The sequence below is a fragment of the Cnephaeus nilssonii genome, assembly GCF_951640355.1.
Source record: "Cnephaeus nilssonii genome assembly, chromosome: 1".
NCBI classification, from domain to species: Eukaryota; Metazoa; Chordata; class Mammalia; order Chiroptera; family Vespertilionidae; genus Cnephaeus; species Cnephaeus nilssonii.
Genome location: NC_137072.1, coordinates 43,433,611 through 43,460,757, shown reverse-complemented (window position 1 = coordinate 43,460,757; position 27,147 = coordinate 43,433,611). Strand labels below are relative to the sequence as shown.

The window sequence follows — 27,147 nt, the reverse complement described above, 5'->3', positions numbered from 1 at the left end:
TCCGGGACCCCCATTTGAAGTGTTAGAATGGGTGATAGGCTGCTTTTGTTCTTCATGAGGCAAAAATGTAAGGTCACCTAAATAGTAAAGTTACCCCACATTTCTTTCAACAAATGGACTAAGATTTTATGACAGAAAATTTCAGAAAGAAAGGAAGGGGAAAATTCTACTCACCTTTGTTCCTGGTAAGCCTGGTAAGCCTGGCTCTCCTTGAGGACCAATGAAACCTGGTTCACCCTTTAAAGAGATGGGCATGTGAGATTGTTATCACTTGACAGTAAGTAAAGTTAAACTGATTTCCTTCTATTGGAATTTTACTTCTTTGATAGCATACAGCTTTCTTGATCAGATCCAGCCACTGACTATAAAATTAAATAGGTTTTTAGCAATGAGAATGCTTTGAGCAAAGCTTTGGAGAAGCTTTAGAAAGTAAAAGTGGCAAACCACCCAGATCAATCTATATATATAAAAGGCTAAGTGTCCCTCTGACTGGTAGCTATGATGCGCACTGATCACCAGGGGGCAGACGCTCAACGCAGGAGCTGCCATGATGCGCACTGGCCATCCTATATAATAAAAGGCTAATATGCAAATTGTCCCCTTGGGAGTTCGACCAACTGGGAGTTTGACTGCTCACTATGACATGTGCTGACCATCAGGGGGCAGCACAAAACAAAGGAAGGCCTCAGCCAGCAGCCAGGGAAAGAAAGGCCCCAATCGGCCCTGATTGCTGGCTAGCCCTAAGGACCCTCCCATGCATGAATTTCATGCACCAGGCCTCCAGTGTCTTTATAATTTCCTTTCTCATCTGTTGTCCTGTGGTTCTTATCATTTACCAGGTCCAGTTAATTATGTTTGGGTGAGTGTGGGAGGTAGCCTTTAAGATAGGTGTAAGCAATCCCACCTCTTGGTATTCATGCCTTTGTGTAATGGCCTCTGCTTGAGTGCAGACTGGCGTTAATGACATGTCTGATTAACAGAACTTGGCAGAAGTATGGGATATCACTTCTGAGACTAAGTCATAAAAAGACAATGGCTTCCATCTCCAGGGGGTCTTTCTTGTTCTCTCTCACTTGGATCACTTTCTTTGGGGAAAGCAAGCTGCCATACTGTGAATAGCACTATGGAGAGGTCCGAGTGGTGAGGTCAGAGGTCAGCCAATAACCTCATGTATGAGCTTGGGAGGGGATGCTCCACGCAGGTCAGACCAGAGCCCTTTCTAACAGCTTGACTGCACCCTCATGGGAGACACTGATCCAGAGGTACCCCGCTGAGCTGTGCACAGATTCCTGTTTCTCCAAAATTGTGAGATAATTGTTTGTTGTTTATAGCCACTTTTGGGGGGGGGGTAATAATGATATGCAGCAATAGATACCTGAATGTTAGATGTGGCTAGGGAGGAGATTCAGGAATGTTCAGCATGACAGAAAAAACCTCTCTCCTTGCCCTACCTCCATAACCTCTTCTCCGCTTAGAGGAACCCCAGTTGTGGTATACTAAAAACTATATTTGGTCTTGTTCCTGGTCCCTGGCACAGAGCTCCTACAACCCTTTGAATTTCCTGAGTGATAAGAGTAATAGGAGCATCTTTTGTTATTCTTGACAAGCCCCTTTCAAACATACCTGAGTTTATGCTAATAAGGTGACTCTTGGTAGGCCCCTAGATGGCTTCAGGATGGAGCTGTGATAGGAGGAAACTTTCAGCCCTTCCCCTCCTCTCACCATCTCCAGAGAGGGGAGAAAGGCTGGAGACTGAGTTCAATCACCAATGGCCAATAATTTAAGACATTGTGCCTACAATGGAACCTCCATAAAAACCCCTAAACAAAGGGGACTGGAGAACTTCCAAGCTAGTGACCACATCTCTGTGCTGGCCGGATGATGCACCCCAACTCCATGGGGACAGAGGTCCTGTGCTCCAGACCCTTCTGACCTTACCCCTGTACCTTTTTGTTTGGCTGTTCATTTTTATCTTTTACAGTAAACCGTAATATTAAGAATGGCATTTTATTGAGTTCTCTGAGTTGTTCTAGCAAATCATCAAACTAGAGTCGGAATAGGTTGTGAGTACCCTCAAATCTGTAGTTAAGTCAGACAGAAGTCAGGTAACCAGGGGCCCCCATTCCTGTGATTCATGTCTGAAGTGAGGGCAGTCTTGTGGGACTGAGCCCTTCAACCTGAAGAATTTGATGATAACTCTGAGTAGTTAGTGTCACAATAGGATTGAGTTGTAAGACAGTTGGTGTCAGAGTCAGAGCTGGATAATTGGTGTTGGAAAAGACACTACATATTTGGTGTCAGGAGACACGTGAGGCTAGTGTTCATATTTTCTTGACTAGCCATAAAATTTTATTTTCTTTTTAAAAATGTGAGCTCAAATGTAAGATAGTCTAACTTCCTAAAATCGATAATAAAGTTTTAAAGTAAAAAATGTAATGGCTCTGTTCCCATATTTCCTCTCCCTCCTCTCCCCCTCCCCCCACCCCACAATGAATTATTTCTGGAGCAGTTGCTAATGTTGATGCATTTGTTTTTTTTCTAAAGTAGTGATATTTCAACATTTGTTTTTGATACTTGGAGTTGCATTTTTAAAATACACTATATAAAATCTTGGGTCTTGGGCAAGCAACAAACTGATATAACCACCACAAATGTATCAGACTGGCATATAACTCAAATGGATTTATCTTTGGCTCTGATGCGCCAGGTACTGGTTTAAGAACAAAACAAGGTGGAGGAGAGCGAATGCTTTAAGTTTTATTTTTTTATGAAATTTCTATAACTCTATTCTACCTGTTCCCATACCCTTACACACATTGGAAAGGAGAATCTGAACAAAAAATTTTGGGTGGATCTCTTAATGGTCTAAAATGAAAATCAACTATATTCAGAGAAATCATGATGACTATTCTACTTCTTGTAAAAGAGTTTAACTTGTTACTTTAAACAAAAAAAATCATATGGAATACATTTATTTACAAGTAAAATATTTCTCCCAATAAAATTATATATATAAACATTCCCTCTCCACCCTCAAGAAATAAACTTGTATTAAAGTCAATGTGAATTATTAGGAATGACTTACTGGCATGGAAACATAATGCAAGTTAATAGGTTGAAAGTTTACATGTAGACAAGACTCTTGCAATATCTTCAAGTAGAAATAAAATGATCTCACTGTTTAGCAAAGCAATAGAAGCACCATTAAAGCATACTAATAAAAGAGAAGAAAAAAGGCAAATGTTGCAAAAATGTATTTCTTATTCATGTTAGTGCTTAGTTTATAAAAAGATGAAGCATGCAGTTTCATAGTTCACAAATAAACATGTAAGGCTTTGTGATCTCAGTGACCAGACTAAAGTGGCCCGTTCTTCGTTTTTAGAAAATAGAATATATTTTATCCCGAGTTAATATATAAAAAGTTCCTTTAAACAGAATGGTCAGAGGAAAAATTTAAGAAAGCACCCACCATATCCATATTCTTATTTATTTCAATGTACTCAAGGGGAAGATAGCATATTTAACTTTAGGACCACAGACATATTTATTCAATCCCAGAGCTCTCAGTGACTTCACAGACAGCTCCATCCTCTCTATGGGGAGAAAATAATCATTGGCCTCTTCTTTGTCTCAGGTTTGAAGGATAATTATTGCAGTAAATAAGGCATACATATGTCTACTCATGATTCAGCTGGTTGGACTATTTTTTGCCTTTCAAAGCTTACAGCCGAACCATTTAACTTACCATTATTAATGTACAGAGTAGGAAAAAAATCATTGATACATTTCAGATTCCACATGTCACCTAAACTTTAAGAAACTACCACTTGTAGAGTTTGGGTTAGTATCAAAGAAGAATACTCATAATTTTATGAAAAGGCTTTATTAAAATAATCTTTCCTTGTCCATTTACCTATCTGCATATGACTGGTTCTCCTTTATATACTTCAAACAAAACCACAAATTGCAACAGATAGAATGCAGAAGCAGATATGAGAATCCAGCTATTTTCTATTAAGCCAGACATTAAAGAGATTTGCAAAAAATAAAAAAGTCACTTCTCTTCCTTTTTTTTTAAGATTCAGTTATCTTTCATTAAACACATAACCAGTTTTAATGAACACTTAATCAGTTTTTTAAATTTCTGGGTTTTAATTTCTAGTACAGAAATATCAATAGATAGAACCTACATAAACAAAAACTCTTTTAATCCTAATTTGTAAGTGTGTAAAGGGTTTTGAGTCCAAAGTGTTTGAGGACTATTGGTACAAAGTCAAAGAACTGGATTAAAGCCTGATTTTACAAGCTGGAATCTTGACCTGCCATATAATGGAAGATTCTGGCATCGTTACTGGTGGCTTAGTTAAGACTTATTATAAAGATAACATAAGCAAAGCCCTTAGTGCTGTCTTTATAATGAGGTAAGTGAACAATAAATGTTTGTTATTATTGTTGCTCTTATTATTGGTTCAACAATTTTGGCTATCATTATTATTAGTAGTAATAGTAATAGAAGTATTATAGCTCCCAGACTAATTGGTGATAGACAAGGTGAGTGCTTGTTTTTTTTTATAACCCGGATGGGGCTGTACTCAATACCTCTTCAACTTCTTTCAAGAAGTAACCCTAAATTTTCTCGTGTGATCATATAATTTTATGACATAATATCCATCTTTTAGAGCACTTAGGATTGCAAAACCCAAAGTGGGTAAGGTAGAGAAGTGACAGATTTACTATGAGTGAGTTTTCATCTTATAAGAAAAAGAAAGAAGAAAATGGTCATACCTATTGAATTTCCCTAAATAAATGTACTCCTTTAAAAAAAGTCTTGCCTCTTTGACTGATGTAGAGATTAAAGGTTCTAGAATCTCCTAAAAAGCCTAGTAGAGAGGCTATGCCAACCTACAGGTCTATGAATACTTTAATGTGATAGAAAAGCAAATGGCTATTCTATTGTAGTCACAATGCTAGTTAACCAGCATAGAGAAAGGAACCTGGATCAGGGGAAGGCAGGGAAAGAGCTGAAATGTGATTCAAATTCAAAACAGTTTGGGGAAATCACCTTTGGAGTAAAGCAGACTGCACAAAAATGAGGTTACGTAAGTTTTCAGGGCAATAAACGGGGAGTAACTATTTACATTGGACTATAAAGTGATTCTCAGACTTGTGTTTGCATATCTAATCTCATTTAGACAGTGGGAAATAGGAGACTGCTAAATTGGAAATTATTCACACATATTTGTCTAAGTAGACAGGTGGGAGTGAGATGCAATAGAGGAAATTGGCATTATAATAAAATTAAGCCCTTACATTACTTTAATGAAGAAACAACTAAATTTAGAGGGCTTTTCTTTTTCTTTTTTTTTTTACAAGTCAATTACCTGAATTAGAAAATCCCAATTATAATTTCAATGAGTCATTTTAGAAATAACATGGGAAACATAAGGCTGAGGGCCTTTGAAAAGGGCAGATGCTGACCCCCCTAATCAGGAAAACATAGACTTACACAGGTAAACGGAAAGTAAACTAGCTTTACAATTAAAGTGAAAACAATAAAATATGACATTTTCTTCAACAATATTAATCTTTTCAGTTTATTATGTGTTAGTGCTTTTTTTTTTATGGCAACAAAAAATGTCTAAAGAAAATGGAGGAAAGGCAAAGTCTTCAAACCAATGAAAAGCAGAGGAATAACTTAAGAAGAGTACTAATTACTTCTGAGCACTTTAATCTGTTTTTCTCTCAAGTGTCACATACATTTTTTCCCCTCCTTTCAGCTATTCAAAATTTTCCTCTGTCTCTCTATTCACTCACCATTTCAAGGGAGGTAGCATTTTAGGTTTTTACTTTTGTTATTGTTGAGAACAATGTCAATTGGGATTCTATTCATATTGGTGCCACTGACTGTGTGAGGAAGGGAATTAAAAGAGTGAAGGCAGCCAACTGAAAGATCTTAAAATGTAATTGCTTGCAAAGTACCTAATCAGGGAAGAGAAAAGTAAAAAGAAGGGAGAGGAAGTGGAGAAGAGGAATAAAGAAGGAATGGAGGGAGGGGGCAGGAGTAAGATGGAAGAAGACAAGAGGGGTGAGGAAGAATGGAGAGGAAAAAGCATCTCAAAATGTTATATTCCTCTATCATGGCCATAACAATTGAATCCAGGTTTAATCTGTTGTGTTTTGTTTTGTTTTTAGTTTGTTTTCACTGGTTCTAGAAATGTCCAACTAGATCTATCCTTGGGCCAAACAAAAAACCCCACAATATCATATTTAAGTCTTAAAATAAATACAGAGTTATGACTTAACCACATTCTGGAGATAAAATATATACAACACTATCAGAACCCTAATACAATCCAAAATGTTAATCACTAAAACACAATGAATAGTTGGCATCATATTTTGCTACCCAAGCCACATGCTAACCAGTGATTAAATGGTTGTCAAAGAAATAGAAATCTCAGCTCTGTTAGTGGTATTATAATATGGCACTAATACAGCATCGAATTCCAAAATGAAGAAAACTTTGGTTTAATTTTCTGGCCTCGTCCTGGATATTGCATCTGATTTCTTCCTGAGTTGTTTCATGAGTTTTGCCCTTTACTTATTCTTAACATTAATTAATCAGCTCACCACCAATGAATTAAATAACCCAGGTTTCAATACCAAGACTGAACACATTTCCTTGTGTTGAGCTGCTGGGAAAGATGTGGTTTTGGCAACTACACTGAGACCCAGGTTGGCAGCAGAAATATTATGAATTCATGATGAGGCCCAATAGAGGCCTTGTAGTAAACTGCTGGAAGTGGCAGCAGCTGAAAAAATCTCACACGTGTTGCTCATTTAAACAGCGAGGGCACATAAAGATGCAAAACCAAGTCTATGGATTTCAGCTACAGCTGGGATGAAAGGTGGATCTTCACATGACCAATTTTGAAGGGCCTGATAGTTTCACATTGATCTTTCCAACTACAGCTACTGTTTCGGCAGCCATAACTTTGATCTTGTAATGCGAAGCTCAATGAATATGTCACAGTAACTAATATGTACTATATTTGAAAAATTATCCTATTTTTTTCACCAAACAATAGTTCCTTTATTGATTAGAGTGTCAGTAGTAGAGAGCATGCACGCTCTCTCTACTTTCTTTCATAAATTGGCACTATGTACAGACAAATGAAGCGAACTACCAGGAGATTTAGCTATAGGAAGGTGGGATCTATTCACTCTATAAGGTAAAGCGAAGATACCACAAAAATAAGATTTTGACTGAAGTCACTTTTGCTCAACTCATTTGCTATTATTTTTAAAAAATTTAAACAGCCTACTGAGATAGCTTAAATTCTGTGTATTCTGGCAAGTTAAAAAAAAAAAATCCCAAAACAAAATTTAAACCCCCCAAATAATGCAAACAATTACCATCTTTACAAACCAAGAAGGCAACAGAACCTGGCCTTCTGTAGTACAAAAAAGCCAGTGAAGCCTAGGAAATGCCTTAAGAACTTGACCTTTTTGAACTCTAACAAAGACCACAGAAAATCTGGACCAATTTTTCTTCAAACTCACATTTGATACATAGCAAGGAAGTATTTCAGATAACCTTACTTTAACTTTTAAATGACTATTGGGACAATTTACCTAACACTAGTTTGTCAAATTTACCTAAAGGATGTCCTTCATATAGATGAGAAGAGTCAGCAAATATGGGAATGGGATTATTAGTCAAGGTGAAAAAGGAAGAGACAGACAGCTTCGTTCATACAGAAATGGCTCACCAGGTGTTTCCCTATAAACTTCCAGAACTCAACATCTGTTAAATAGAAGGGTGGACAGAAAGTCCTAACTGATTAGCTCTTGCCCACAGAAAAATCTCTGGTTTTTCATTTATTACCATTTGTTTTATTTTTATAAGTCATTATCAATTAAAGGAGTACAAGATATCATTTTTTAACCTGTCTAAAAAGACTCCTCTAAGACCTGCTTAAACCAAGCCATGTTTTCCATGATATTTATTACCCCAAGCAGATCCAATCTTCATTGCCCCCCAAAACAGTACCACAAGGCTCAAAAATATGTGCTGATTTGCGTGGGTGCTAAAAGCATCACCAATAATTTTGATTAATGTGTCTTGACACTGAACGCATTAGCCATACAATATTCTTCTTGCTTAAAGGCTAATTAGAATTCAAGTCAGCATGATACCTGCTTTTGAGGATTACAGCAAGAACATTTGTTGTAATAAGAACCTCCAGGCAGCCAGTTTTGGTAATGATTGATTTGTAAAATTATTGAGGGGGAAAAAATGAGAAAGTAGAGCTTGTCCCAAAAACATTTATTTCCCTTTAGGATCAAATTTGAGTATAAATTAAAACATCTTGGTGGTTACGATGAAAATGAACTACCATAGCAGGTTTATTTAAACCCCAGAAAACATATCTTTCTGATTTTTTTTTTCCTTAACAGAATTACATCATGAAAGCACATTTGGTGTATTTATTGGAGGTTTTATTCTGGCTGCTAAAAATCTCTGATTTCTGGTTGTATGAGTGTCCTAATTGGACTCTTAAATTATTCAACTGCTCAGACACACTTGGTGCAAGCAGGAAATAATTATAAGTAACAATAACAATGTTATCCTTTTAACCGCTATTTTTCTTTTTTTTTTCTTTTAGGAATTCATTTCATATCCTATGTTACTTCCAAAAAGTTTCCTCTGCTATTTTTAAAATGTGATTTGATGTTTCTGAGGAAGAAACCTCCTCTCCAGTGGATTTAAAATTTAGGTTTCTATTAGATTACTTAATCCTAAGAATGCCAAAATAAATGTTCCCATCACCTTTAAAAGTTAGTCTTTATATAATTTAGTGTCAAAGATGATTTCTGAGGTACAAAGAGTTACTGTCTCATAGCCTCCCGACCCTCAAGTTCTTGTTCTAAATGTCAAATTTTCACTAATGGGGAAGCCAGAGCAAAAATATCAAGCTATGAGGGAAAATACTATAAAAATTTCTTTGCCATCTAAATGATTCGATATGATTTTTACTGTTTTATGTCTCCCTACTGTATTAATTTCACTGTACTATGTACATTTTTTTCAATTTCTTTTCTGAATATGAGATAATCTGGTGGACCATATTGAAAGGAGAAAAGCAATAGCATTGGAAAAATCAATATATGTAAGAAATGTCTTGGGCCCTACCCAGTTTGGCTCAGTGGATAGAGCGTCGGCCCTCAGAGTGAAGGCTCCCAATTTTGGTCAAGGGTACATACCATAGTTGCAGGTTTGATCCCTGGCCCTTGTTGAGGTGGGTGTGGGAGGCAACCCATGGATGTGTCTCTCTCACATTAATTTTGTCTCTGTCTCTCCCCACTTCCACTTTCTCTAAAAATCAATGAAAAATATAGCCTCAAAATAAATAAATAAATAAATAAATAAATAAATAAATATGCTGTTTCTCATTTCTTAATGTCACCTCCATTGAGACATAAAATCTTAGGGTGAAGTTTTATTTTAAAAATGTCTTGGGCTAGGCAACTCCGTGACTGAGGTCTAGAGAATTTCTTAATTAATTTGTCAAGTTTCCTTTTGCTTTTGTGTGAACAGCGTCAGGAAGGAGAACTTTGACAGCATCATGTCTCACACCCAGAACACTGTATCCCCTCATCCTTTGTTCCTGGAATATACTCGGGTGATAGGAAAAGAGGAATAGTATGAAGCCATGTTTCAAGAAAAAGTAGGTTATCTCACTGTTCTTAAAGGTAACATTTACCTATCACTGCAAATGAATTTTCAGAATTTACACCTATTAACCTGTAGAGTATAAATGTCTTTATGTTCCTTAGGTTACTGAATTTTAGAGAGAGAGGAAGGGACACGGATAGAGAGATAGAAACAACGATGAGAACCATCCATCTGCTGCCTCCTGCATGCCCTCTACTGGAGATGGAGCCCAGCATGTGCTCTGACTGGGAATCCAACCTGTGACCTCTTGGTTCCTGCATCTACGCTCAACTGTTGAGCCACACCAGCCGGGCGATGATTCTCATTTTATAAGGAAATGTGATGATATAGATTCATGAACTGGTGAGGGGCAGGACCAGATCTGCACAGTGGTGATCTGGCTCTGCAGTCAGGGGTCTTGACCCCTGCTCTATACTCCTTAATTACTAGGGTCATATAATCATAAAAGGGCTAAGTAATGTATTTACATTTTTTCAAAATAACTATGGGAGAAAAGGGTTTTAAAAATAGGAACTTTGAATCTTACGCTTTTATGGGATATCAGAAAAGCTAGTTATAAGTTTTGCCCATGAAAAAATATATTTGCAAGCTTATTAATAAAAATAATTTTCTGAGTTCAAATCTTATTCCAGAAGATCAATGTCTGCATGGTACATTGTGCATAATTTAATTTTCCCAGGTGAACATCTTGACATTATATGAACCATGAATGCATGAAATAGGAATTCCAAATGTCTTCCACATGGTGAGAGGACTTTCCAATACTTGTGCAGGAAGCTGAAGAGTAATTTGAAATTAAGTTTTGCCTGTTCTTAGTGACTTTTATTGTGTATGCCTAAGGTAGTAGCACTCTTCTCTGAGTGGGACCCTGAGGTGACAGATAGATGAGTCTGCTGTCTGTATTTAGGCACTTTGTTCATTTCCTGAGAGCTGTGCGGAAGGCATTTGGATGCTCATTAAATTTCCAACCATTCCCCGAGTGCAACAGGTGGCAAATCAAAGCTTCCCTGGCATGTCACGGCTGGTTTCCTCAACGTCTTGGAAATAACGGATGGCATCTGCATGCTCTCCGCAGTACCAGCGGATAAGAAGGAGATGAATAGCAACAGGAAGTATTTCCAAAGCATAAACAAACACACAAGTTTGGGGAGGTTATGACTAATGTTCCTGCTACCACACTTTCTAAATACATACACAGTGGTTTCATCTTTTAAATATTGTTATCTTTCAAACTATGAAATCATGATGAACTCTCCTGTGGTTAGCTACCTAATAAAAGCAGGTATATTCAAGAAATAATAACATCACAATTTAATGAAGCTATATCATAAAATTATAAACTTATAACTCTACATTTATGACTATTCAGTGAGTACTAATGACTATGATATGTTCTTCAATTGTCTCCTTTACAAAATTATTTATTTATACCGAGAACCTACTACATTATAAGGAAATCATGTCACTCACATCCTGAACCAGAGTGAGAAGACAAGGCTTATTCATCCAAAAATAGAATCTGTGATTTAAATAAACTTTAAGATAGTTACCCAACAGTCCATGGTATTTATACAGCAAAGGTTTTTGTCACTATAATCACTAGTCAACATTGGAAAAGGAAAGACAAATGCCAACTATATGATCTTGACAGAATTTGTCTGGCAGTTGCGTATGACCCTAGGAATAAAAGTATTTACTGGGGGTGGCAAATCACCAACATCTTTCCCGATTTGAAAGAATTCGAAACATTCAGATTAGTCCTCAGGTGACTAGAAAAATGACCTGGGATATTTTAGGACATAAAAGAACTAAAAGGGAATGATAATAAACAGTAGGAATGGAAATTGTTTGTTTTAAAGAGAAAAGACTCAAAACCGTCACCCTATATATTCTCTCAACAAGGAAGTGCCTCCTGCTCAGGAGAAGAAACAGCTGTATTTCAAGGCAGCATGGAGGTCCCTGCTGTGGACTGGTGCTGGCCGCACAGCCCTTCCAACCTACCGGCAAGCGCTGCAGGAAGCCCGGCCCAGGTCCTTCCAAAACGCTCCTTTTAAATGCCTTCCTTTTACTCATACTGCTACAAGGTTCTTTATAATTAATGCTGACCATGACTTTCTTAAGTTTGTTTTAAAAAATCTATGACCTTCCAATCATTTTTAAAAAGCTCCTTTTAAAAAATGTGTGAGAACTACTAAGGAGCTGCCATAAATTAACTCTATAGTATGAAATCACATATTCATTTATTAAGTTATTTTTGCTAAATATCAAATGATAAGGAAATAAGTTGGCTTTTTAGTAAACTATTGTCATAGAGTATACTTTTTTCCACGGAAGAAACCAAGATTAATAATCCATGAAAAACACACATCTGAACTTCAATAAACTAATCTGAAACCATCAAACAAAAAGCAGAACCAAAGTTTTAGAGTGCCAACCTGGAAGACATAGCTTTCACGTCTGTTAATTACACCAAATATACCCATAAAATATTATGTATGATACCAGATGATGTCTGGGAGCTCAATAAATTTAACATATTTATTCCAAAATCATATCATTTCATCTAACACACTTCAGATACAACCGTCATAAAACAGTATACACAAACCGCACAGTGAAACTAGGAATATTAATTTTAGAATGGTCTAATACATACTGGAGATTAATTTAAAACTCTATAAGGTGATAGCAATAAAAATATATTTAAAAAGAAAAAAAACTCTATGAAGTGAGAAAAATGTAAGGAAAAAATCTACTTGCATTGTGTTTTCCTATCAAACAGCTCTGTAATTTAAAAAAAGAACTTTAAAATAAGAAGCTGATTTTAAAGGAGTAACTACAGCTAAAGCAGTAGAACTTTTAAGCCTTCTCCATTGCCATGTGAAAATTTTTGAACAATTAAAAAATATTTCTTAACATTTTTAGATGGTTTAAAAATATGTAAACAACATTTTAAACTAAGCTTTAAGCAATTATTTCAAAAGATACATAAACAATTTATGGGAGCAGTATACTAGTATGAGTCAAAGTAGTTTAATAAAATGATTTGTACTTTTCAGTGAGAATTATTGACAGGAAGTGGGAGCACAAAACATTTTAGAGGGATGGTTATACTGAGCAAATCATAAAACAGCTGCCTAAGTGTTAGATTTATGGGGATGTGAACACTATGATTCTGGTAAAAAAAAAATCTGTTAAGATCTTAAAAATAAAGCTAAATGTGAAGGTAGACATTCTAGACTTTAAAGAATTCCTACGATTTCAAACAAAGTGGCTTTTACATTTATTTAAGTTAGGGGCATATTAGGTTACATAACAGAAAATTTAGTCCAGAGAGCGATGGGAAACTTTAAAAATACCTGTGCTTAATTTTTAATTAAAAAATTTAAGTGGTTGAGAGGTGAGTATTTAAAGAACAACACTATGTTTTTAGTTTTCATCCCCTCCCTATCTTCCTGCCGTTTTTGTGACTCAGTTGCAGTTCTATGAAGCCAAGACTGTCAGTGCAGTATTTACCTTTATCCCCGGAAGTCCAGGAAGCCCAGGAAGCCCTGGTTCACCCTACATAGGAAAATCACACAACATTATAGAACAATATCCACTCAGTCACAGTCTCTGGAGAAAAGCATGGCAAATGTTCCTCGCTGAATACTTGCCATCTACATATACACTGTCTCGTTTCAAGAACTTGGTGAGATTATACAGTTCAGTCAACTCTTGATTCGAAATTGGTTGACCCTTTTGCAGATTTCCCTGCCAGTTCACTGCTCATTGGCATCTCTACCAGAAGGAAGAAAGAGAAGTAAAAGGGGAACGAGCTCCCACGTTTTACTAATTCCTGGTAAATGGTTTGCTAGGGAGGCGGAAGCTCTGCTGAAGTGAGGATTATGCGTGCATCTGAATAACGCCTCCAAGTCCAGTGCTCTCTTACCTCAGATAATCAAGAGTTGGCTGTGTGAACAGATGGTTACATCAACACAATATACATGAAAAGTCGTGCTCACTTAAAAGTATAGTAAGGTTTCTTTTCCATTCCTGAATGATGAGAAGATAAATGCATGGTTAATATTATACTTAACTCCAGCCCATATTTCTGACAATTGTTGAGTCTGGGTAACCCTGCCTAGCAATTTAGGGCTAATGGTACCATGCAGCTGTTCCTGAGTACAGGTCTGAGATTAAGTGGCAGATTTGGGGTGAGCACACTGGAGTCATGATTAACCTTCTCATTTTCACAGAATGGTCTACATTATTTTAAGTACAAAGTATAGTGACAAGAGGTTACATTGCTTAGAAAATCTCCTGAATTCCACTAAAGGAGCATAATGGAATTGCTGGAGAAAATGAAAGTCCATCTTGTGCTGGATTGAGGTGACTATTTGTGGAAAGTAAAAGGGTTACACATTTTCATGATGGTCAGTCAGTGGGAAGATAACTATACTAAGAGACAGGAGTATCAAACTAATAAAGTAGTAGAGGGAGGTATTTCTTTTCTAAATGCTTTAACAACTTTCATTTCAAAGAAAATATACTAAGAAAAATCAGACATTTCATTTTTTTAAAATATTATTACTTTCAAATTATGAAGAGTCATAATTTGCTCTATTATCACTAAATGACTTCATCTACTGTTGATTAAGCTGTATGGTTAGACATAGGAAGGACAATGACTTTCCTCATGGTTTAGGTCAAAGGTGCTTCAGGAATGCAAAAGAAAAGCTATTATGTATGAAACTACAAATGGAAGTTTGCATTGTGAACAAGAACACTAAGATGAGATTAAGCCAGAGAAGAAAGGATGATTACTATGAATTTGCTATTTCATTCAAATAATACCTGTCCAAGTAAATTATAGTTCATACAGATACCACATTATACATTTGATTTTCTTTTTTCTTCCTCCTTTTTCCTTCAATCAATAAATTTAGGAAGATTTAGTAAAAGGGGCTGGTACCCATATTTTACTGAAGATTCTCATTTACTTTATTTAAAAAAATACTGATTTCAGAGAGGAAGGGAGAGGGAGAGAGAGATAGAAACATCAATGATGAGATTCACTGATTGGCTGCCTACTGCATGCCCCACACTGGGGATTGAGCAAGTGCCCTGATCGGGAATCGAACTGTGACCTCTGGTTCATAGGCCGACTCTCAATTACTGAGCCACACTGGCCGGGCAATTCTCTTTTACTTAAAAAAAAAAAGGCCCTGGAAAATACTACATTGCTGTAGAGTATACAACCAAAAAATTAAACCTATTGGTGACAAATCTATAGTTCTGTATTGTTTTAGAAAAGTCTCCTAAATCTCAGGACATTCTATTTGAAACATATGTGAAAATGTATAGGTTTTAACACTGTTTCCCAGCAGTTCTCACCACACCCTTCCCTCTGGCCAAATTAAAAGGATTGTATGACTAATTTGAAGAAAGATATTTATATACACATGCATATATAGACACACACCCATGTTTTCTAACAATGAGAATGACTTATAAGACATTATGGAATATTTTGTAATGTAGATTGAATACTTAGAGACTTTGAGCATATAGTTGTTCCCTACATTATATGTGTATGTATGTATAGAGGTTATAAATGTATATATTAATGAACAAATGTCTCAGAAATTAATATTTCATAGTATTGTATTTTCATAAATTTGACATTTCCAAATTTATGTTTACTTAAAAAGTGGCCCAAGAAAAGATTATAAAATATTTAATGTTATCCTTTGTGGAACATCTCTTAACAGTCTTAGGAAGATATTTCTTCCTATATAAAATTTCTATCCTTATACCATTAAGGCTTATCTTCAAATTAAGAGAGAGTAATTTAGTTAATTCCTCCATTCTTGCCTACTCTTTGGTTCAGAAGCCTCTCTGAGTTGAGTTCTTGGGCATACACTGCCCAAAGTGAGATCTACGTCATAATTAAGAATTAGTTTGTTATTCCATTTAAAGAATACTTGTCTAAGTAGACTGAAATTCACACAGATACATTACACTTCTGCTTTCCTTTCCCTTTCACTCTTTTCCCTACACCTTAGGAGGTCTCTGTCTACTGTCAAAGTAAGAACACCTATGTCCCTGCGATGGTCCACTGTCCTTCCTGATAGAATTTAACTGTGAGAGTCCCTTCCAATGGGAGATCAAGTATCTTTATTTACATGGAGAAGTTGGGAAGGAAAGAATGATGTGGTGAAACACAATATCTACACACTTCATAAACATATATACACACTCTAACTCATCTATCAATCACACACTCTAAAGAACAAAATACCAGACAGTGGAAACTAATCAAGGGGCTTTTCATCCTCGATTTTTCTGGGAATGTCCCTCACGCAAGAGCTTCAGTGCCAGTGAACCCACAGCACAGTTTTGCAGCGGTGAGAAAAGGGCCATGAGAGATCTCCTGAGTTGATTTTGTAGTCACTTCTGTTTGCCATTTTCTAATCTAAGTAAGCAAGCAAGCATAGAAATACTCTACTTTTAAATTAATGTTGGGGTAAGTATTGCTAAATCCAGACATTAGACAAAGGAAGTCATAAATATTGTGGGAAAGTGAGATTGCGTCAAAGGGTAGAATCTGGCCTAAATGTTAATGAAAAAGATGCTGCTCATTTCAGGGCACATGTTCATTCAGGCTGGTTGAAAACTTTCCTCAATATAATTTAAAACAGGTGCTTGATGAAATACAAAAGAAATTCAATGTTTCCATATGCAAATCTACAAGCTTCCAGAAATGAATCTAAAGTATATTTCTAAATATTCATGACAAGGCAATGTTTTATCAAGCAACTGAAAATCAATTTTGACCTTCATTAGCTGGGTGGAGGGGGTTTGGTGGGGGTGTGGAGGGATTGAGCAAAAGAGAAAAAACTCATGAACATGAACGATAGTGTGGTAATTGCAGGGGAATGGAGGTGGGCTGAAGGAGGTGGAGAAGGGTATAGGGAGGATAATGGTGATGGGAGGAGACTTGACTTGGGGTGGTGAACACACCATACAGTGTACAGATAAGGTGTTATGGAATTGTGCACCTGAAACCTGTATAATTTCGTTAACCAGTGTCTTCCCAATAAATTCTATAAAAATGAAAATATTTAAAATTAAAAAGTGAAAAAAGATATTAATGCTTGTAGAGATTTCTTTTAGAGATATTACAGAATTGAAAAGCAGCTTAAAATTAGCCTTTAATTTTTACTAAGGGACCTAAAATTAGATCATCGGAGAAGATTAGTTTGTTTTTTTTTTGTTTTTTTTTTTCAAAACAAAGCAGATCATGGATCTCTATTAGGGTGGCATCACTAATTTCAAATTTCTCAAGTAAAGAATCAGGAGGAAATCTTAGTAACTGAATAGCAAAAATTTCAGAGTTCGGCTGGGCTCTTTGGAAAAGTCTCAACTTTGTCTGAAACTGGGCCTGATGAATCATTACTCTTAGATTCTTAGTTTCTAGAGGAAAATCTATTTTTAAAGTAGAGAAACATCTAAAGAATGTGAAAGACCTCAAAAATTACTTTAACCCACCTTTTTAAAACAAAGCAATGATCCTCTCAGTGGCTTCAAGAATGTGGGAACATTATTTTATCATGTTTTAGGGTTCCAAACTACTACAAGGGATTTGATTCCCTCTTTCCCTTTACACTAATGAAATAAATTCTATGTTTTTATTCATGTCCTTTTTATTTTTTCCCCCTACACCAGCTACTGCTAGACAAAGACAGAGTCATGCTCTTCAGAGATTTAACCTAATGGGGAATTCACATTTACTTGTTAGCTGTAATACATCTGTTATCGCAAATCTGACTGCACTGGGCACTGATGGCCAGATGCTGTGACAATAAACTGCTAACAGTTGTTTCCTGCCTCAGACTCAAACGAGAATATGGATCTTAACACATTCACTGCATGTTCTCTCATTCATCACTGAAGTGAAGCACAAATGATAAACAAAAAATTATGTCTATATAGATTGGTTAAAGTGGTTTGGCTAGTGTCTGTAATTAAATTTCAGTTCATGAACAAACCTCTTTTTATAATATAACAGTCAATGCACAGATAGATATTATTCACATAAAATTGTCAGTAGGGTAGTATTTGAAATGAGAGAAAAAGGAATATAATTTTAAAAGAAACTGTCCATCCTTCCCTATTGAAACCATTTAGTAAATATTCATTTCTTCTCATGAAAGATAGAAACATGCAGAGTAGAGTGTCTTTAAACATGCAAGGTAAATTGTTGCATTCCAACCCAACTGGTCTTTGTCAGTCTCAAACAGCTCAGCACATGCAGACTTTAGTTCATTAGGCATCCTTTTACATGTACACAGTGTGTTTTCACTTTTGTGACAGCATTATCCCTTTTAAAACGCAAAACAATCAACAACACTCAGCATGCAAAGCACAAAAACCACCTCATTTTGCAATAGTCATTCTCTTACTACACAGAGGATAGTAGATATAAAATGGTGAGACAGTGCAAATATCACACTAAAATAAAGATGATATTAATTACCTTTTGCCCTGGACGACCAGATTCTCCAGGTTCTCCCTGGCCAAAGAAAACCAAAGATGAAAAGAACAGTCTTACAAGAATTTCCCAAAACCCTTATGCCTCTGGACACTCTCACAGAGATGGCCCAGCCTCCTCGATCACATATATTTCATTTATTTTATTCTGTTACTCTACATCTCACTAGACACAGGAAATGCTTTTTTTGCTGGGAATATACCTAAAGCTCACATACAAATCCACATTTCCATAAAAACCAATCAGAAAGGGAAGAGAAGGCCAGACCTCTTAGTAAGCCTTTATCAGATTTCCAGCAGATACTTCCTGTTGTATTTGGAGGCTGATCATTGCAGGAGAATAGGAACAGAGTTATAACCATCAATGGTGGTAAAAGAGAAGAGAAAGCAGAGGCTTATAAAAATCAAAACTGTAACTCCTGGGGTACACACTCTTGCAAGGTTAGCATTACCTTAATTCCTGCAGCAGATGATCCAGGGTCACCCTAAAATGAAACCCACGAGAGATCATTCCACAAATTATGGGAACAGGAAACACACAAACACACAGAGAGCCATTATCGACAGGGGCACTCAAGGGAACCCCGTGACTAATGCGCTTAACTAGGCTCCCTTAGACTTTGTGTCAATCTGTCAGCTGTTAAGATGTCAACAATTTCCAAGATAAACAAGGTACTTTCTAAAAACATGGGTTTACTTTGAATGCAAAATACATAAGGACCATTATATTTTTGGAAATTATAAATATATAAATAAGGGCCTTTCCCTTGATCTACTGCTAAAATTGTATTCTAAAGCAATAAATTATAATTTTGGGGATCTGGAATTTTGGTTTTCTCTGTTTCTGGAATTTATTAATGTCAATGGCTATCATTTAGTGGGAGTTCCCTGACCCTTCCAGTCTTCAGAAAGTCAGGGTTCAACAGATGAAGTCAAGGGTTAATGATGCTGTGTTGGAAAAAGCCACGCAGCAGGTCAGCTTGTCTCCCCTTGAAGCACTGTCCCAGTTAGGACCGGCACGTTTTTTTCCAGCTTTACACTTATTTCATTGTAACCCAGTCACCGGAAAGTTACAGGATGATGAATGGCTTGTGGGTGACAGGGACACATGGAAGATCTGAGAGAAAATGTTGAGATAGAATCTGGTTTTCTAAAAGGCACTGTATTCCCCCCGGATTTCACAGAGGGTGTCTACATTTCGAGAGCAAATATGTTATAAATGAGCAGATAGGGATGAGTGGAAATGATTGTGGAGGATAGCTGAGAATGCTGCTTTTTCTGAAATAAGGCCAGCAAAGGGCCGGCATTTTCAAGCTCCTTCTAGCCCTCTGTCCCATGAACATAAAGGGAGAAAACTTAGTTTTTTTTGAGACTGTTACGAAAATAGAAATAGCCACAAGGAGAAAGGCACATACTGGGATTTCCTCAGCTGGGGGCCTATTTCCTTGTTCTAGATTTAGGAAGCTGCTCACCAGTCTCATTCAGAGAGAGATAAGGCCTCAGGCCTCTGCGTGTGCAGACGGAGCACTTGTCCCCCTCTCTCATTCTTACCCCTCTCACCTCTTCCGGTGGCTGGCACCTTCTCTTTCTTTGGGTCTTGGCTGAAGTGGCTTTGCCACAAATAACCCTTCATTCACCAACCAACCAACAAACTTAGACACATGTCCCTCACACATACATCAGACCATGCAGCATAACACACTTCGTAATTAGGTATTTATGTTTTCTGCTGGTTTTTTTTGTGTCTCTCCATGAGACAATCAGATTCAGTGTCTATTTTTATTCAGTGGCTGGCCCATAGTATATGTTTGATACACATATGGTGAATGAACAAATCTCAAAACAGAATATTTTAAGCAGAACAGAAGTCAAGAACCAAAATGAAAAAAAACTTTAGGAAGGAAAAAAAAAGCTTAGGAAGGGGATGGAAATAATAAATTAGCTTATTGAAAAAACTGAGATATATATGTGAATTTCTTTGACATCTGTAATTAGTACTAGCCAAGGAAAAAAATTAAACCATGATGAAACATAAAGAAGACCCCAAGTATTATAGAATGACAATGATTTTTCTTCCCAATCATTAACAATCAGTTGAGTTCTAATGGGAAGTGAAATAAATGTGGCTAATAATACTTATATATATTTCTACTAAATCAAGTCTAAAAGCTATCAACACAAATGAATCAATTTTGCAAGATTTTGCACAAGACCTTTGTATTCATAAAAGCATTTTTGACTAGGCTAAGTCCCCTCTTTCATCTCATTTAGACCTCACAAAACTCCCATGATTTAGGGCAGATATTACTATATTCATTTAATAGATGAGGAAATTGAAGCAACTAGAGGCTACATGAATTTTGGACTTCCTAAATTCTATTGTCATAAGAGAATTATTGGTTTATTTCATTTTTGACAACAGGACATAAAGGTTATAGTAAACTGTAAGTAAAGTTGCTTGTATTAACTGTAGGTTAAATACATTTTTTTCAGTGTTTTAACAGAAAGTGGCTAGATAACCTGCTAATGAGAATAAAGACTAGATTTATTTCTTAGAAAGTGGATGGAAAAACAGAAAGGACAGTTCTCCAAAAGACTGATTTATTTGTGGGAATTGGAGCAGTTTCGTTTGTTGGACAACTATGAGTGATATTTTAATTCTCTTAAAAAATTAGAACTGTGAAATCTCAAGGAATTTTTATATCTTTTAAGTGGCAAGGTAATTGCAGGAAGACATTCATAAGTTAAACATTTTAAAGGACAATGCCAGAAGTAGTGGGAAGAAAAGTCAGTGTTTATAATCCTCATTCCACGAACAGTGAAAAATGAATACAGGATTAAAGTAGGGGAAAACCTGTGCCTTAAGTATACTCTTAGCTTTATAAATTGATTGGTTTGGAAACAGAAGTTTTCATGGGGTAAGTCATAAATGGGGAAAATACTTTTAGAACATACTCGAGGTAAATGAATGTGACTTCAGTATTTTTCATTCAAGCACATAGAGTTATTTTTAGTTGTGATTATTTTCAAACACAAAACTCAGTGTATAATTATATGTATGTGTTAATAAAGTCTATGTGGGTATATAAAGTAAATGTGGCCATATTTCTGTCATTCCTTTAATAAATATCTATGAAGCACCAATTATGTGCCAGCCATGTTCTGGATGCAGGGATGCTAGCAGCTGGGTGACAACAGTGAACTAAGTAGTTGCAATCCCTGCATTCACTTACACACGTGTATGAAAATATCACTGATTGAAAGCATCAAGGATACTTTCTTTTCATTTAAATAAAAAAATCTGGGATAGGAAGAGATTCTCAGGTTTTGAAAAGTCTGTGTCACTGTAAACACACAGAAGAAATGATACACAAATGCACAGCACAGGAAGAAGTTCTCCCATTCAGTGAAAATAAGAAACAGCTGAAAGCAACAAATTTTTTTTAAAAGATTATTCACTCAATAACTATTTGTTCTCTTCCAGGAACTTAGACTGGTGCTAGAACAATTTGGTATCATATAGTTTTTTCATTGTTTGTGTTTTCTTTTTCAGTGAGCTGGATGTCCAACTAAACAAAGAATTCAATAAATTGTGATACAGGTTCTGAAAGGGATCATAAGGAGGACCGTGGGAGCATGCAGTAGGTAACCTAACCAATTCAGAGGAGACTGGAAGGCTGCCCCAGGGAAATGACATAAATTCACGTTGCAGTGGCCTGAAGAATAGGATTAGGAGCTGGAGGTGGAGGTGGACAGAGCAAGAGTGTCCTAAGCTATAGGAATCAGATGTGCCAGGTTAGAGAAGACTCTGCATTGGTTGGGGTGGGAGCACCCACTGAGATAGCCCTTCACCTGTGGTTTTAAGAAAAGAAGACAATGTGCTTGGTGGTTCTAAATATGAGTGTGGCTTCTGCAGAGGCTCAAGGGATGTAAACCACAGACGTTATGCAGCCATACACCAAGAAGGCAGTGTCTTTACGGGAATGGAGATGGGGAGCAAAGAGAATGAAGGCACAGGAAGTAATACCAAGAAAATGAAGGCGGAGCTTCTGCACCCACAGATGCAATTGTAAACAAAAGAGCGGCACCGCCCAAACCATCCAGTGCGCCGCACAAACATCTACTTTCAGGTGGAGGGAAACAGGTAAGAAACCCATTTCTACTTCTGTTGGTGGGATCAACACTCCAAAGGGCAGAACACAGCCCTTCCAGAGTGACCCCACACATGACTGAAGCCAGTCTCTGGCAGGTCATTCTTAAACCTGGAGTGCACCACACTCGCTGGCCACGGGGACGCCCAGCCCAGCGGTTTTATAGTTGCACAGCGTTTCCAGATGACCAGTCTGGGAAGGCTTAGATTGCTTTACCATCCAAAGGCACCGAGTTGGATCAAAAGGGGAAAAAAATCCTATTAAAGTGAATCCGTCCATGACGTCATTTTTACTACATCAATGGCAGAAACGAAGCATTTTTTTGATTTTACATCTCAACCTTGGTATATGATGAATTAGTTTCACATACTAAACCCAAAGGCCACGAGAAGAGTGTTTCCAACATGCTGGAAACAAATTATGTGACAGAAGCAGGAAATGTTTAAAAAACACATCAAAAATTATATTCCAATTACAGCATTCTCGGGGATGAATGCTGCAGGTCAGATTACATATTATACGTTACAGATTCCTATTTACAATTCCCTGTTTAGACCCATTGCAAGTTTATAGAAATGATTTCCGTTTTAACTGAAGCATTTCTTGCACTTAATTTCAGTTGACTAATAAAACTTCTTGATAAAAAAGAAAAACAACCAATCTAGTTGATTTCAATTTCCATGTGGTAAGAAAGCTAACATTTATTGAGAGTTTACTATGTGTGAGTCAGTATGGTAAATGATTTGCATTAATATAAAAAGTAAGAACAGTATTCCTTTGAGATGAACATGGTCTTGTAAAAGAAAAAAGTTACTTTACTATTGGAAAATTACATTTTAAAAATGTGTGATTAAAGAAACAATTATTGGCCTATATTCCAAAAATGAAGCTTTAAAAGTATATCGTCTGAAGCATAAAATTCTGTACATAAGTTCACACAAGCGTAGTTCAGACTTGGCATAATTTTTTTTTCTTTACTTGAAAAAACTGCTCTCTGTTTAGATTTCCTGTCTTTAAACTGAGGTGGCAACTATGGCCCCAGGGCCAAATCAGCTACCCACCTGTTCCTGTACAGCCCACGAGCTAAGAATGGATTTTATATTTTATATAGCTTTAAAAAATCAACAATAACACTTCTCAGCACATGAAAATTTCACAAAATAAGATTTCAGCATCCAAAGATAAAAATGATAGGGCACCGCCATACTCATTTGTGTATATATTGTCTACTACAATGACAGAGTTGAGTAGTTGTGACATAGGTCATCTGGCCCACAAAACCTAAACATTTATTTTCTGGCCTTTTATAAGAAAAGTTTGTTAACTTCTGCTTCTAAGCAAAACAAGAAAAGTTAAATATAACACACAGGTTTATATATCTAAGGTTTGAAACTTTGACTTTGAGAATAATTGAGGTATATCATCGTTCTCATTAGTATTAAATAGATTCATGTCATATCTGATTTCAGCATGATACTTGAATTTGACAGGTAAATAGAACAGGTCCACATCAGTGATTCTCAGCTAGGGGTAATTTTGTCTTTAGGGAACATCTGGCAACGTCTTGAGATGGTCTTGGTTGTCACAACTCAAGGATGCTACTGGCATGCAGTGGGCAGAGCCAGGAATGATGCTAAACATCCAACAGCCCCCACAATGATCTGGTCTTGTCAATTGTGCTGAGGCTGGGAAACCCCAACCTCCAAGAAACTGAGAGTCTACCCTCATGGCTAGGCTGCTCCATGAATAAAAACATGACTGCTACTTGGTGACATTAATTCATTCCTACCACCATGCCATATTCATATTAATATTTATAAGAATGAGAAAGGTAAATTTCTCTTTATTTTTATGGGTATGTTTTTATGAGTAACCATTACCCATCTGTATTGTAATAATTTTCAAAGTGGAATGTTCTTATTCTGACCTATAAGCCTAAATAAACAATTCAGTTCTTTTTTTCCCCAATATTCAACTACTTAGGTTGATTTAAATTAAAATATAACTGATTTTCTATTTTCAGTTTCTTAAAAAGATCTTTTCCTTCATTTTTAACAGATAGCACAAGGGAAATAAAACATCCTCCTTATGTCAGAGATGTCTGCCAGTCTGAACTGAGGCAGATTGTTGGAGGGAAAAAGAGAGGGAGTAGGAAGATGAGCCACAAGACCACTGTACTATGAAGAGTGGTTTAAAGGACCAAAAATAATGACAAAGGGCTGACAAAATATCTGGACTGAGTACATTTCAAGTTGAGGCAAATCTTCGACTCCATTAGAGAATCTAACCAAGTGACATTTACTCTCAAACTTTTAAATCTCACTCCAATCCTCTGACCTCTTCTCTCCTAACACTGGGATAAACAGAATCACTTTAGAAATTCTATTTTTATATCTGCATATAAAGGGAGTGTGCCATTTATACATGAATAAGTGTTTTTATTCCTTGAAAGCCTGGAAACCTAGCTACACATTTTTAAAAATCTGTGACATACCATTTTATGTCTAAAATATTTAAGTTTATAGCTAGGAGCTTGAGGAATAATCACCTTTTATACATTACATATTTAAAGATTTTCTAAATTTGTAGAATTTTCTATTTTCTTATGAAACAAAGATACTATCATTCACGTATCTTTTTCAAAATTTCCCTTTTTCATATATACAGAATACTATTTCTTGCTCATACACATACTCATTTGTATTTGTCAACACTGTACCTTTTCGCCTGCATCACCTTTGGGACCACTCTCACCAGCATCTCCCTAAGAGGGGGGAAAAAAGCATTATATGTAAAATATATTGGTGACATTATACAAGAGTATTTTCCATTATTTTAAGTTTTCTTTCAAAAGCACCATATATTAAAATCTGTTGCAAATGTTCTACTTGAGCAGTTGACCGATATCACTGGTCTAAATACATTTTTTTTTTTTTTTACAATGAACATGGCTGAACAGTTTTAAATTACTCCATGATATTAATGAAAAGCAGCAATTTCTCTGATTTCTAGTAGCTTATTCTGGCACTTAAAGCTTCCTTCACTCCATCTCTTTCTCCTCTGCTCAAAACTCCACTGTAACAGACTTTCTCCTGACCATCCCCTCAATATGCCACCTGCCTCACCACCTCTGTGCCTACTCCTGCCACCTGGACCCCTGATCCTGCTTTCCCTTTGATCTGTATAAATCTACTCTTGTCTTGAAGCCCATCTCAAATCTCCAGGGCCTCGAAGTGCATGAGCCAGCCCTCAAGACCTGTGCCCTGAATATCTGACTTATCTGTACTTACATGTGTTGCATTTGTGAAGTAAATGTTTTTGATTTTATTACAAAACTGCTTTTTTAAATCAAAACTTGAGGAGTTTATGTCTACTTGGTATTTTTGAGATCTCCTATGCCTATTCCCTCACTAACATCTCCTTTCTATCCACAAAGCAATGCATTGGGGGGAAAAAAGTCAGTTCTTTATTACCCATGCTTTGCTTCCTTAAATTCTGAATTCTTTGTGTCTCGTAGCATGTTATGGTGGAAATATCATGGATTTGGAGCCAGAGAGACTAAGCCCAACTCCAAAACTGACTGGGAAAATGAAATTTTCTATGCATCATATTTTTCATGTGTGACATAAGGGCAAGAATACTTTATGGGGTGGTAAGAAATAAACAATGTACCGTGTGTAAAGCAACTAGGACAGTCTCTGACACAAGCTGTTAATGATAGCTGTTAGCAACAACAATGCATTATTGTTCTCACACTCCATAAGCCCTCTGTCTAGCTTCAGAAGAGGTCACTTTTCTCTCACTTAAAAATGTCCTTAAAATAAGAGAGAAACTATTGATGACTGTTTCCCTGAGAGAAGGAGGGGTGGCGAGGGAAGAAGTCATTTTCTTTTTCTCTAGTTTCTTTTCTTGTTCCACCAGCATGAAACTAACCTGCTCAGGCCTTTGTCTCTGCTGACGGATACCCCACTGCAGCCTGGGACCCTGAGCTGCTTTGTCTGAGGAGCCGGATGGTGCTGGCTCTGCCCCTTTTCCTCCTTAGTGTCCACACAAAAGAGTCACCGGGTGACTAATTAACTTCAAGCTAATTACCATGAACTGGCTGGATGCCACGTAAATGTACTGATAATCTGTTATGAGGGACCTTAATAGCAGCATACTTAAAAAATTGCTTGGAAATCCCTTTATTAAAAAACAAAACCAAAGAAAATAACTTTCTTATTAGGAAAACAGGCCCAGAGTGGACATGGGACAGAGGGTCTGAGTGTCCCCTTCTGGTTTGCTCTCCTTCCATTTAAATAAGTGGCTTTTGTTTCTCAATACCCAAATTACAGTTACATTCAAAAGTTTGCTGGATCTTTAGAGGTACTTCTTTGGGGAGCAGAGGTGATGATTCTGATTTGTCAGAAAGATCAGATCACTTATGAAGAGCGTTCTGGAGTATCTGGAAGCTTCCTGCGCAGACAGCTCACTTCTCAAACACTATGAAGTAGCATGAGAACCAGGAAAGTTAGCTTTAAAATACGCACTGAGAGTCTAAAAATGGTCAGGACATGCCCAAAGGTAGTAAGGAAGGACAGCAAAGAGAAATTTAACATATGGCACTCTTCTTCTTTTGTTTCTCTTTTTGGTTTTTATGGGAATTCTTTGTGGGGCAACTCTCAGTATATTCGCTGCGGTAAACATCTGTATCCCTTTAACTCAGTGACCTAAGAGGCAGTA

The 27,147-nt window shown here is 36.7% G+C and overlaps 1 protein-coding gene across 1 annotated transcript in view; it reads right to left on the bottom strand.

Annotated features, from left to right (window-relative positions):
* The window catches only part of COL25A1 (collagen type XXV alpha 1 chain), a 480,059-nt gene that overhangs the window by 50,030 nt on the left and 402,882 nt on the right, over positions 1 to 27,147 (bottom strand). Inside the window, exons 15-19 of the mRNA XM_079776470.1 lie at positions 25,145 to 25,189; positions 18,727 to 18,759; positions 18,261 to 18,296; positions 13,256 to 13,300; positions 175 to 237 (exon numbers count right to left, since the gene is read on the bottom strand). Coding sequence (XP_079632596.1) covers positions 175 to 237; positions 13,256 to 13,300; positions 18,261 to 18,296; positions 18,727 to 18,759; positions 25,145 to 25,189 — 222 coding nt within the window. The remainder of the gene's footprint in view (positions 1 to 174; positions 238 to 13,255; positions 13,301 to 18,260; positions 18,297 to 18,726; positions 18,760 to 25,144; positions 25,190 to 27,147) is intronic.